The 13,755-nt window shown below is 51.3% G+C and overlaps 3 protein-coding genes across 3 annotated transcripts in view; 2 read left to right on the top strand and 1 right to left on the bottom strand.

The window, feature by feature from the left end:
* LOC126532140 (aminopeptidase N-like) overlaps positions 1 to 13,755 on the bottom strand; it is a 35,074-nt gene that overhangs the window by 18,634 nt on the left and 2,685 nt on the right. The window contains exon 2 of the mRNA XM_050179821.3: positions 641 to 796. Coding sequence (XP_050035778.1) covers positions 641 to 796 — 156 coding nt within the window. The remainder of the gene's footprint in view (positions 1 to 640; positions 797 to 13,755) is intronic.
* On the top strand, positions 5,703 to 8,347 carry LOC126531411 (uncharacterized). Its single transcript, XM_050178923.2, has one exon. The coding sequence runs from the start codon at positions 5,963 to 5,965 to the stop codon at positions 7,373 to 7,375; it is 1,413 nt and encodes a 470-aa protein (XP_050034880.1). The 5' UTR covers positions 5,703 to 5,962; the 3' UTR covers positions 7,376 to 8,347.
* LOC129385110 (uncharacterized) lies at positions 9,373 to 11,432 on the top strand. Its single transcript, XM_055071150.2, has one exon. The coding sequence runs from the start codon at positions 9,385 to 9,387 to the stop codon at positions 11,332 to 11,334; it is 1,950 nt and encodes a 649-aa protein (XP_054927125.1). The 5' UTR covers positions 9,373 to 9,384; the 3' UTR covers positions 11,335 to 11,432.

Raw genomic sequence — 13,755 nt, 5'->3', positions numbered from 1 at the left:
CTTATCTGGCGACCATATTTCCAACACTAATAGAGCTATAAGCTGTAACTGTCAGTGGTGACATGCGTAGACGCGTACGTAATAACTGCATTAAGATTAGTTATGAAAAATACGCTTCCACACACCTTCACCTTGTCCAAAATAATAAATTACGAGTAGAAAATGTGCAGTTAGTTCGCCAGATGCGAGCAGCTTTCGTTTCGTTGCGAACTTTCCGTTTCATTCCATATTTTCGGCATGTATTAGCCCATACATGTGCTTTTCACGTGTATAGCCCGTGTAGCCTACATTTGTATTCCATGTGCCCATAGAAAGTGTTCACGATAAAGATCCTGATTCTCTCGAAAACTTCGATGACCATTTTTATGTAGTGGCTGCTGTGTAACGGGTGAACCGCAAACTGTTGGCAACGAAAATTATTTAGATTACTTGCTTTCTCATGAGTGCTCTTGAACAGTATACAGTTGTGTTCTCTGTCTAGACATGTGCTCGATGTGTAAAAAATCTGCGGCGTCTCATTGTCCTGTAGCCTTCTCCGAACTCGCCTAACTATGACCTAAGTTCGGCTCGTTTTCCTATGGCCTTCAATCGACAAGCCACTCGGGAAGAAAATAACCGATTACGAAAACAAAGCACTCACTTATTGTAAACTGCTGCTAGGGGCATGTTAGAGAGTGTGTGAAGGTTGTTGGGTCGAATGACCTCAATTATGAAGGGAGCCTTGATTCCTGGCTCGTCGAAACATGGGAAGGTACGCCTGGCTTCGGTCGGCAGGAAGTTGGCACCATAGACCCACCTGCAAGAGCAAAAAAGAAAGAAAAAGCATATCCGCAGTATTTTAGGCTACACGTAAAAGCACCCAAACATGACATCACATCATGAAGTGTTGACCTAGACTGGTGTACGAACGTGGAAGAAGAACGTGTGCAGTACACCCGAGTGCTGACCCAAGTGCACAGCCGCCCACACCGCCACTCCTCCCCTCAAAAACCCAACTCCGCTTGCCTCTCAGCGCCGGGCGGATGATTCAAACATCCAAGACACAAGATCAACGATTCTGTTCTTGAATTGAGGCTGGCGAACGCAGTAAGTGAGTTCCTGGAATGAGGGTCACTGAAAATCTCATAAAACTGCAAAGTTCCTACATCTTTCTGTCTCTTTGAACGAGACGCTTGGTATTGATGAAAGCTAACAGTGCCAGCGACCTACCGATAGCATCCTGCTGATGCTTCGCACTCAGGCGATGTATGTCTTTGAACAGAGTCTAAGCTACTACTACTACTGCCAGCATGAAGTCATGGCGAATGCTACGGAAGTTGTGACTGAAGATAACACGCCGAGAATACGCGCACCTTCAGAGAGAAAAGTAATAAGTCAAGCTTTTACATACGGAAACATTCTACAGGATGGGCATCCGGACTCCGCAAATGAGACATGACTAAGCTTCCACAAGCAACGTGTCCTGCGACCGCGACCTCCTTCACTTTTCCTTTTCTCTTAATCAGCGCCCCTCTCCGAGGCTTTGAGCCTCTTCCTGGTGGTCATAGCGGTAGTGGCGAGCCTCGGTGAGCCTCGGCCGCCAATCTCGCGCCTCTTAATTCCTCCCCACAATCATTCTCTCTCAACCAGCGTTCGTCAGTTCACACCGGATTGGAGGAGCGCGTATGTCGGCGCTCGATTTGCTGCGTGTTGCGACGTCGGGTCCTTAAGCCTTGCGCTTGGCATCCAACACTACGACGTGGTAGGTTACCGAGGAAGACTGGCCATGGACGTCGGGAGAACTGGATGCCGGGTAGGAACGAGGCACACTTTTGCAAAAACTTAGCAATTTTATTTACATGATGAGAGCCAGAACGAGAGGAGTACGGCAGGGTCGCTTACTATACACCCTTCGAGGGCCCGAATGTCCCTATAGGTCCCTATACGTGGAACACATATTGTTCTTGTGAGTGTAAGCGGGGTCCATTCATTACTTCGGCGGCCAAAGGGGTCATTAATGTTGCGGTGGCGGCCGTAGGGGCCATTATCATCCCGGTGGCGGCCGCAGGGGTAATTAACTTTCTGGGGGCTGAATGGATGCTTTTCCCTCGTGGCGGCCGAAAGTTCATTCTTCAAGGCGACCGACAACCCTTAGAAGTTCTCACAAATGCGCAACAATCGTTGGCGGCATCACATCCCTTCAAGACGTGTCCAACACGCCCCAACTTTGACGACGAGGGAGCGAGCCGTAACATGCGTGGCGGTGGGAGTGGCATGATCCCGAGCGCTCGTGGCATCTGCTTTACGTTTCCTGTGTCCTCGTCTTCCCTGCACTGCTGTCTCAGCATGTCGAATCAACTAGCCCAGCAACTCGTGCAGGGTCGATGTGACCGCCACCTCCTGCTTCGACAGAGTCCGATTGGCGTCGGGTTTCACTTGCCCGCATTACATCTGTGGTAGAAGATATTGTTGCCGACGCAATGTAAAATCAAAAGCTGATATCATAATGGCACGTCCTGAGAAGGGCGGACCCTGAGAGGTCGGGCTCCTGGGAGGTAGCAGAACGGCGCCGCTGTGGGGCCGATGTGGCAAGGGCTCGTCATACGGCCGAGACTGCCGAGCTGCGGGTGACGCGTTTGGATATACGATTTGCGAGCAAGAAGAAGCAAAAACTATCGTCACTCGTGTCTTTTTTTTTCATGTTGGATTCTCCTCCTCCTTAAAAAAATAAAAGAAAACCTCAGACTTTGTTCCCTGAGGACAATGTGAACAGGCAAACTGCTACATAGTCACAGCAAGAATGATCTGCACCACAAATAAATAGAAATGTCCTTAACTTGTTTCATCAAATACTCAGAGAAAGGAGGCTGAAATTTCAGATGCTGTTATGCTATGGTTCTATGAGAGAATGGCACTGCTGCTGGTTAGTCAGAATAAACGAACGCATACGAAAATTAGCCTCTGAAAAATCGGTGGGGGACTGTATTTGCATTCTTTTAATATGAACCTTGCCCTAAACTCGTCACAAACGAAAAAAAATACAATACGAAAAATTATAGGTGTCAACATGACAATCGTTAACAATATGTAAACATCGGGGATTATAAAATCGTAAAAGCTGGCAGATACGGAATAAGGACGTTTCATTATGTCTCCCTCTCTGAGCTGGTTGAAACACCAGCGTGTGTGCACGTGCTACCATAAGGATGATGTTTGGTTTCATACTTTCACATTTTTTATGCGCGTTTCGACACGCTCATGTATGACAAAGTAAGTGGTCTAGGTAAACGGGCAACCGTGTGCCCCTTACGTAACACTGAACGGCCCCGCTGTGGGTGGTAGGGAATGCCCCAGCGTCCCTGTCTTAAGAGGAAGCTTTAGCTTGGGTCCAACTCCGATGCCGCTTATTCCAATACATGTAAAACGCAGAAAAGCTTTTCTGAGCAAGCTTTAGCTCAGGGGCTCCTTTACAAATAAATGGGAAAGGAGAAATCGCTTTTCTCGGCAAACACCGCACGAAATTTGATGAGGTTTGTTGTATTTCTTTAAATGCGACAAACCTCATTACATTACATTAGTGATCTATTTGGGAGCCATATGTAATACATACATTTTGTCCGCTTTAGCTGTACTATTAGATACAGTTTACAGAATTGTGATATCTTTTCTCATTGCTGAGTTGCAGAGTTGTAAACTTCCCAGTTTTGTTTTCTGAAAATTTGCGATGTTGAACAACTTTTATAGAAAAGTTGACGGCATAAACAAAACAAAAATTTGCTACTAACGGTCACTAGATTATAACTACCCGCCGTGGTTGCTCAGTGGCTATGGTGTTGGGCTGCTGAGCACGAGGTCGCGGGATCGACTCCCGGCCACGGCGGCCGCATTTCGATGGGGGGAAAATGCGAAGACAACCGTGTACTTAGATTTAGGTGCACGTTAAAGAACCCCAGGTGGTCGACATTTCCGGAGTCCTCCACTACGGCGTGCCTCGTAATCAGAAAGTGGTTTTGGCACGAAAAAAAAAAGAAAACTAGATTTTAACTTTTTCTAAATAAAAAATTCGCTACCAACAGTCACTAGATTGTAAGTTTTTCTTTAAAAAGTTATAATCTAGTGACTGTTGGTAGCGAATTTTTTATTTAGGCCGTCAACTTTGCTATAAAAGGTGTTCAAGATCGCAAATTTTCAGAAAAAGAAACTATGAAGTTTACAACTCTGTAACTCAGCAATGAGAAAATATATCACAATTCTGTAAAATGTAGCTAATAGTACAGCTAAAGCGGACAAAACGTATGTATTACATATGGCTCCCAGATAGTTCACTAATATGTGAATAGGATTTTTGCAAAGCCCTTGCAAGCAATGTAACAAATTCACCTAACATGCAAATTGATAAACCAAAATTGTCCGCTTTGGATGCCCGATCGGGTGCAGTTTACAGAACTACGATATCTGTTCTTAGTGCAGCGCTACGAATTTGTAGATGTCGTGCTTACATTTTCTTCGAACTTACGAGTTTCTGAAAGCTTCTTAAAAAAAATCGGGCCCTAAATGAAAATTTCGCTTCGAGTTGTGCTAGAATTTAACATTCTCTCTCAAACGAAGCAAATTTCATTAAATCGGCCCAGTCATTATATCACAAAAGCGTTTCCGCGTTTTGCATGTATTTCAATACGCGGCACCGGAGTTGGGCCCGAGTTGGCCCAAGAGACACAATGTGAATACGCGGTGACGTTTGGCATGGAGTTCAGTAACTGCCGCTGTCGAGGCAAATCGTCCGCAAACAACAGAGCAGCCTAACGTTTGCTGGCACACTTGCACTGCTCACGCTGCGGATCAGTAGTAGTTCAATAATTTGGTTTGCCCCTATCATTGCATCGCTTCATCTGCTCTCTTTGGTTAAGTTAATTGGTCTCCACGTTATGTAGCAAACACCTTTAAATCTGACTTCTCCACAGCATACAATTTAATGAGGAGAAGCCCGCCTCCACGACTCTGTTTCACCGGCGATAGCCCGTATGGAAGTCTTCATTTCTGCATGCAATGAAGAGAGTTACCATGACAAAACGAAGTGTCATTGCAAACAAACGAACAAATTTCGCAAATACCATCTAAGATGATGGTCAAAGTAAGCGAATAACTTCTAGTAACGGTAGAAATCAATTCGACACGTTAGAAACGGTGTATGACGATGATCGCGCAAATTTCGTCGACATGTTTTGGTAGACGGCTTGAAAGCGTGACCACGACGGCGGTGCGTCGACGATGGTGCGACGATGACGGAAATGATGACGGCGCGATGAAAGCGGCAGCATGACGAACACGGCGTAACGATAACGGAATCACGACAACGTGATGGCGATGGCATGGCAACGGCTGCGCACCTGCGCTTCCCACGAGCACTCGTTTGCCCTACGGAAATCAGATACTCCTCCGACCAGGCACGTACCCAGTATATTTTATCGGGGGGGGGGGGGGGGGGGGGGCAACCTAAGGTAACATTTCTATGCAAATGAGGGGAGGCTGTACCTTCCCCAGTACATTTGTAATGTGAATATTGCCCATCATTCGCCATAAAGACGCGTAAACGCGCAAGGGAGAAATGAAACAAGGTGTATATATATCTCACACGTACGCCTGTGAAATACACCATTCCTTTACTTGGCAAACAAGGAACCACATCAAATGGACTCGCGCAGGAAAGAAAGGGAGACGCTGCTAGCGCGCGACGGCGTAAGACGTGTGGTGTGTCGGCTCCGTCGATTTTCGGCTGGAGTCACGGCTCAATCCTCTGCACCCCAGCAAGACCGACGTCAATCGACGCAGCAAACCGTCTGGACCACGTGGATACTAATGTTCACCAGGTGGGACCACTTTTGAAGATTTTACGACCGAATTACACCCGCCTACGTGGGCGACGCCGTTAGGCCATACGGCGACGCCGACTCCCGGCGGCGTGGAACCGGCCTCCCGAGGTAAAATGGCGGCTCCCACGTCATTCCTGAGGGGTTACGATCCCGACGCCATGGCCTGGACGACGGTTTCAACATCAGAAGATCAAAACTCCGCTCCTATTCCGACATTTCGGCACCAATCTCTCAATGAAGCGGTCGCGCGTCGCTCGCTCGTTCAAGCCAAGACGGCGGCGTCCATCGCCGCCCCAGTCTCCGGCACACCGGCCGGCAAGACGCAGCCTCCCGCTTCGCGCGCTGCGGGAAGCAAACGCAAGGCCCTTACCAAATGGAAGCCTCGGCCATTTCCAAAACCGGGCCCTGATGACTTCGTGGTCGTGCTCAAGCCACGCGAACATGTGTCGCTGCACCAAGCCTTTTCGGAGAACCGCTACGGTGCCGCCATTACGGCCTACCTCGGGCCTGAGGTGGCAAGGTCTGTTACGGTTCTGCCGTCCCGTGAACAAAACCTGATATTGATCCACACCCCGAACCCGGCAGCGGCAGATCGGCTCCTCGGGGACTTCTCAATCAACACCGACCGTGGGCCGATTCCGCTCCACGGATACCTTAGGCAAGACGGAGGCGATATCTGCCACGGCGTCATCGTCGTCAGCAACTCTGACACCACTGAATCGCTTCGAGAGCAGGTGCAATGGAGAGCAGGCACCATTGTCGAGGTGAGGAAATTCGGCTCCTCTAACAAAGCTCGGGTAACCTTCGCCGGGAGGGAGAAACCGCGTTTTGTGCACTATGAGAACATGCTCATCCCAGTGCAAACCTACTACAGGACAATCCCGGCCTGCGGCCTGTGTCGGGCTGTCGGCCACCGAGCGGATGCTTGTCCCAACACGCAGCAGAACACGTGCGGACTCTGCGGGCAACAAGCCCCGCTTGTGGAGGGGGTGCGGGCCCCTCACGAGTGTGTTCCACGGTGCTCTGTTTGTGGCGGTGGACACGCCACAAACTCACGTGAGTGTGCGGCAAAATTCCGCACACACAAGATGGCCGCCCCGAAGGGCGGGACAAAGAAGAAAATGGCGGCCAAGAACAAGAGCCGCCATCTTGGCCTCCCCGGTGAGTCACCGAGCCGGGACGACAGCAACACCGAGAAGCCGGCACCGAGAAGCTCTACCGGAGGAGCCGGCAAGCGACCGCCGACGCAGCCGCAACCACACGGCGACACTGGAAAACTGTCGACGTCGCCACCACGAGGCGAGGCCAGGGCCTGGGCCAACGCCGTGAAACACGGAACGCAGGTGAGCGGTACGGGCAGGGCTGCCTCCTCTTCCCCTACCTCCTCCCCCCCTGCGGCACGCAGTGCCGAGCAAGCCAAGATTGCAGCTCTCGAGGGCCAAATTGAGATGCTGCTCAAAAAAATTACGCTCCTGGAATCGCAGTCAAAACAGCCTACCACCTCCCCCCTCTACCCCCGCAACTGAGGCTATGGAGAGTGAGCCCGCGGCACCGAATGCAGCACTGAGCGTGGAAGCTGCACTTGAGGCCCGTCTAGAGGCCCGCATAGATGCGCGTTTCAACACCCTAGAAAGTCAAATTTCCGCGGCAATCACCTCCGCCATCGCCAAAATAACTGAAAGCATACCGACAATCGTCGCACAGCACATCGCTCAATCCTCGCGTGGCGTCCGACGAACCGGCGGTCTTATAAAAGACGTGTCTGGCCGCTGTCCGAAAACGTCGCGACGCACCATTGAAATTGAAGTAGAAGACAATGACAGCTGCTCGCTCTCCGGACTGGAGGATGCTCCCCTCCCCGCGAGTGCTGGCTCCGGAGCAGCGTCCCTGCAATCGGTCTTTCCCTTCAATGACCATGGCGGACAGCCCTCAAATTAAGCGTTCTCTCCGTACCAATTCGGCCACCCCCATCCAAATTACCCAATGGAACTGCCGGGGATTCCGCTCCCGCGCCAAGCGGGCGGACCTCCGGCTTTTCCTGTCAACATTCGCTTCACTCCCCGCGGTGGTTGCCCTCCAGGAGCCAGGGAGCGGCGCCACCCTTACAAATTATACCACGTTCCAGCAGGACCCCTCTTCCTGTATCTGCGTGCACAAAAATTATACAGCCAACCAGGTTGATTTGGAACTCAATACTGATTATTCCTATGTGATGGTCACCCTTCTTCCGCTTAAGAAACAAAACGCACCATTACATATACTCAACATCTATTGTTCTCCCAAGCTCAAAAATGTAACTTTCGCAGCTCTCTTCAGTCGCGCCCTGAAGGCTGCGGGCAGGGACCCCCTGGTGATCGTGGGCGATTTCAACGCTCACAGCACACTCTGGGGGTACATGCGTGAAGAAAAGCGCGGGCGCAAGCTAGCGGAACTTGCGTCCACGCTGGGCCTGACTCTTCACACCGACCCTGCACATCCAACGCGGGTGGGTAACTCCGTGACTCGGGACACGTGTCCGGACTTTACCTTCACCAAAAACATTAGACACGCAGAATGGGCCAACACCGAGGAAACCCTCGGCAGTGACCACTGCATACTCAACACAACCGTCAGAAGCAAACCATTGGCAAGATCCCACGCCCAAGCCCGGCTACCCGACTGGACCAAGTTCCGGCAAAACTACACTAATTCGGCCCCTATCCACGAACAAGGTTACCACGCGTGGTCACAAGAATTGGTTGCACACCTTCGTTCGGCGGAAACACAAGTTCAACTATCGGAGGCCACGCCGGAGGTCGACAACCACCTCCTGCACCTATGGGAGGCGCGGCACAGCCTCGTCCGTAGGTGGCGCCGCCAAAAACACAATCGGAGGCTCAAAATTCGCATCGCCGAGCTCACCCAACGAGCAGCAGAGTACGCGGCCCAGCTCGCCGACTCGAATTGGGTGGACCGATGCAACACGGCCGCTAGACAAATGTCTAGCCGGAGCACTTGGCGTCTCTTTCGCGCCTTGATCGATCCGACTCAAACCAGAGCCGAGACACAAAAACATCTCCAACGGGCTATCCATAGCTTCGACGGAGACATCTCAAAATTAGCATGCAAACTACGCGATCAGTACCTTTGTATACAACAGGACCCCCGAGGGCCAGCGTACTCGTATGCAGGTTCCGAGAACGCGGAGCTGGACCAACCGTTCCAGCTCCACGACCTGAAGGCGGCGCTCACTAAAATGAAGCGAGGAACGGCGCCGGGAAGAGACAAAATAACAGTGAAACTACTTGCCAACCTTCCCGACCCCGCCTACGAGGCGCTCCTCGCATACATAAACTCAATCTGGCTCGGTGAGGCAATCCTCCCAATCGAATGGAAGACCGCCCTGGTCACTTTCATTCCGAAAGCCGGCAAAGCCATAACCACGGACAACCTCCGCCCAATCTCCCTCACGTCTTGTGCGGGAAAGCTGATGGAGACTATGGTGCGAGATAGGCTGTCCGAGTTTCTGAAAAACCAAAACGTTTTCGCAGACACCATGTTCGGGTTCCGCCCGCACCGGTCCGCGCAAGATGTTCTGCTTCAACTAGACCGCGAAATTCTAAATCCCGTCGAATACCCCCTCAATGACAAGGCAGTACTCGCCCTCGATTTGAAGGGGGCTTTCGACAATGTCACACACGACATAATTCTGACACACCTCTCCCAAACCAACTGTGGACACAACACGTTTCAGTACGTTAAACAATTTCTCTCCGACCGGCAATCGTACATCCGTATACAAGATGAAGAACACGGCCCCTACCAATTAGGCACCAGAGGTACCCCGCAGGGCGCGGTCCTCTCACCCCTACTATTCAATTTGGCAATGCTGAAACTCCCGGCTCAGCTGGAGAATGTAGAAGGCATACAGCACGCGCTGTATGCCGACGACATCACCATCTGGGCTAAACATGGATCGGTAGGAGACATTGAAGCCAACCTGCAGCAAGCGGCGGAGATCGTGGATGCCTACGCCCGCCGCTGCGGCCTTCAATGCTCCCCGGCCAAATCGCAATTTGTGCACATTCGCCCCTCGCCGAAGTGCACTACCAAAATCGAACTGTCCCTACCAAATGGACCCATCACAGAATACGATCAGATCAGAGTACTGGGTCTCTTTATTCATAAACACCGCCGAGTCGACACAACACTGGCCAAACTGCGCAAGGTGGGGGACCAGGTGGGCCGCATGGTTCGCCGGGTTTCCAATAAACGCGGGGGGTTACGGTGCAAAGACGCTTTGCGGCTGGCGCATGCATTCGTAACCAGTCGAGTGTTGTACTCGACTCCTTACCTCCACCTTCGCAGGTTTGACGAGAACGCCCTCGAGGTGATTCTCCGTAAAATTTACAAGCGTGCTCTCGACCTCCCGATCAACACATCCAACCAGCGCCTCCTCGGCCTGGGAATGGTCAACACCTTCGCGGAACTCCGAGAAGCACACTTGACAAACCACTACACAAGACTCTCAAAGACGTCGTCGGGTCGCCGCCTTCTTGCCCGACTACACATCCACCATCCAACACTGACGGAAGAGCGCGTGCGCATCCCGGAAATCTGGAGATACGCCCTGCACGTGCGCCCTCTTCCGGCCAACATGACACGAGACGACCATAGTGGCCGGCGCCTCGCGCGCGCGGAAGCGTTGGCACGTCACTATGGGAACAAGCACGGAGTATTCTACGTAGACGCCTCCGGCCCACACCATGGGGGTTGGTTTACGGCCGCAGTCGTCCACGAAAACACCGTGGTGAACGGGCTTACGTTCAAAGCACAAGACATAACACATGCGGAAGAGGTGGCCATCGCGCTCGCCGCCGCAGATCAGGACTCGCGGGTCATTATTAGCGACTCACGAGGGGCCTGCAGGAACATTGAAAGGGGCTTTATTCCCTATTTGGCGTACCGCTTACTTCAAGGCAGCAATTATCTCGGGGTCCCCGCGCCCCGCACGATAGTATGGACTCCCGCGCACGAGGGTCTCGAGGGCAACGAAGCGGCCGACGCCGCTGCCCGCGCGCTCACTCTCCGGGCATCGCCTTCGCCTCCCGTCGCTGCGGACTCCGACCTCAATCCGGTATTTACCTTCAAGGAAATCAACCAACACTACCAATACGGCCATGCAATCTTTCCTAAGCCCTGTAAGGGCCTCACGAAGGCGGAGGAGCGTTTACTCCTTCGCCTCTATACTAAAACACTGTTGTGCCCGGCAATCCAAAAACATTTCGACCCTGCGTGCTCAGGGAAGTGCCCGCACTGTGAGGAAAAATCTTCGGACATTTTCCACATGGTGTGGGCATGCCAATCAACCCCTCACCTTCCCCCTATACCCAACCCTACCCGGGAGGACTGGGAGGCGGCCCTGCTCGGCTGCTCCGACCTGGCGAGCCAGAAGGCCCTGGTCGGCCGTGCCCAAGCCGCGGCTACAGCCAATGGGTTCCTGTAATGAGGTGCCCACCTAGTCTGTATAAGGAACGGCCCCTTAAGGACTGCTCCACACGCTCCCTGTAAATACTTCAAACAATAAAGTTTTTCAGTCAGTCAGTCAGTCAGGAAAGAAACGCAGAAAGAACGCTGCAACGAACAAGTAAACAAGCGAAAGTGTAAAATAAATATTTCCAGTAGCGTTTTCTTTTAATTAGCTCTGGAAGAATCATAGAGAAATATATAATTTCGCAACAATCAGAGTTCTTTTGGATCCCTCCTTTACTGCTCTACCAAGTGCCAAAGCCGACTCGTGTTATTTGGTAAATTGCGCAACGATGCGTGGTCACCAGTCCCGTACAACCGCGTAGAGCACAGGACGCTGCGGTTCTATAGACGTAGTGCGCCCACCGCGGAAGGTTAGAAAAACACCCACATAAGCATAGCACAGAAGTAGCTACGTCAGGCGGATCGACTGATAACTGTAGAAGCGTCATTCAAAACGCATGGAATTGTTCTCCACTTCCGGCGGCGTTTTCTCTACTTCCTTTTTAAATAGAGAGATGTTGATCCCTAAATATTTTTATAGACAACGGTTAAATTTCTTAATTTGCGCTTTTCCTTCCTGTTTGGCTGTTGCCTTGGCTCTCTCCCTTAGTAGATCGCTTAATTTCTCAACTCCTTAGGGCTCTTGTTTCCAGTTGCCAATTTTGCACGAAAAGTGCTGTACAGATAGGGAAAAACCAGACGAGGTAACAGGTGTCAGTCACATTGGTTATGGGTTTAACGGTTATTGCAGGGTTTGATGATGGACGCTGTTTCGCATTATTTGGATTTCCACCTTATCTAACCCATATCGCTGGTGTATGGTTCCGATGATCTGCCAGCGTCGCGGCGAGTCGTCACTCGGGGAAATAATGAAGCAAAAGGAAAAGCTAAACGCAGCTGTCGTTTTCACCGGCCACAACTCGTTCCACGAGCTTGCAGACCAGCTTACTACGAACCAAATCCCTTTCGTGCTCCCTGCACCAGCCTAAACAAAGAGGGTTGAACTAACGAAGCAACAGAGATGCGCGCGACCATTCAATAGATTGTGACAACTGAACACATCTCTAGTTAATTGCGCGGGAACCGAATCGATGAGGAAACTAGCCTTCACACCCCAGGAAATACCGACAACTACTGCCATACAAAAGGAGTGAAAAAGGCAGCAAGATGTTTACCACCGGATATCTGTTAAGCCTCAAGATTCATTTGGCGGCGCTTGAGGAATGTGTGTGAGCAATGGTTTCGTGGGCAAAGATTGGGGGGGGGGGGAGGTGTAAGCCGATTAACGCCTCCCCCCCCCCCCCCCGGGTACGTGCCTGCCTCCGACCATTCGCTCTAAAGCCAAGCAGATACCGTGTACTCTGGGGTCGGTCTAGGCGAAGGTTTGGTGAGCCGGCAAGACGAAACGGTGCATCTCGACAAAAGGCGCGTAGCGGAACACGGCGATAAGTGCGCTCCGAAAAGCAGGGCGCCTTCATGCGCGCGTCTACCAACAGCGCTTGATCGTATGTGCGTATAGAAGGCTCCATACGAAGAGACGCGACAGAGCTCCACCACCGACCACAGCAGATCTAAACTTTTGGACGCCGCGAAGACCTCGCGCGAGAGCCCGTGCGTTCCAAAGAGCTATAGTTCGCGTTGGCGCGAGAGAAGTATGCAAGGGATTGAAGCCAGATACTTCGACGTCGAAAACGGCATAACAAGTCAAAGAAATCTATTCAAAAGATTAAATAAGTACATCACTCATTTAAATTAAACGAATAAGTAAATAGCCAGTAGAGGCACACCGGCCGCTACCGAAACCAGCTCCTCTTAATCCTGTGTTAGGCGTTACACCAGGTAACTGCATGCGCTGAAAGTACACAACTCTTCCATACAACGTATGGTACACGCGCCGCATGTTGATATAGTGATGACAGCAGTGACAAGCAACACGGCAGTCGTGTCGAAGACACAGCAGGCGGAGCAAACGTTAAGTCTGAGTGAAATGTATATATAAAAATCTCACGCGTCTTGAAAGCAATTCGACGCTTGCCTCAAAACGAGACAGACGCAGACAGAAACAAGCAGGAACTTTCGACGTTATACCAAATTAGTTGAGCGGCAATCCTCAAGCTCGAGGAAACTTCATGAAGGGGGAAAATTTTTACCCACGCGAGAGCCCCTAAAAGCTGTTCCTTTTCATGGATCTTTCTCCTTGTCGATTTTCGTAGGACTGATTTGCTATAGTCTGTGTTTCGGCGCTCCAGGTTGGCGATTAATATGGTCTCACGTTACCACCTGCTAGTCACCTGGTAAGCTCAGAAGCAGAGCGATCACCCCGGAAAGACTTTGGTTCTGGCTTCCGTCCTGGGACCACGACGATTCCTTTAACTCAGAAGCTTTCCTTCCGAGA

This window comes from Dermacentor andersoni, chromosome 5 (genome assembly GCF_023375885.2).
Source record: "Dermacentor andersoni chromosome 5, qqDerAnde1_hic_scaffold, whole genome shotgun sequence".
Taxonomy (NCBI): Eukaryota; Metazoa; Arthropoda; class Arachnida; order Ixodida; family Ixodidae; genus Dermacentor; species Dermacentor andersoni.
Note: the sequence above shows the minus strand (reverse complement) of the source record. Positions and strands in the feature narration are given on the sequence as shown.

Coding starts and splice junctions, on each gene's coding strand:
- LOC126531411 (XM_050178923.2), top strand. CDS start 5,963: ATGGCGGCTCCCACGTCATTCCTGAGGGGTTACGATCCCGACGCCATG.
- LOC129385110 (XM_055071150.2), top strand. CDS start 9,385: ATGTTCGGGTTCCGCCCGCACCGGTCCGCGCAAGATGTTCTGCTTCAA.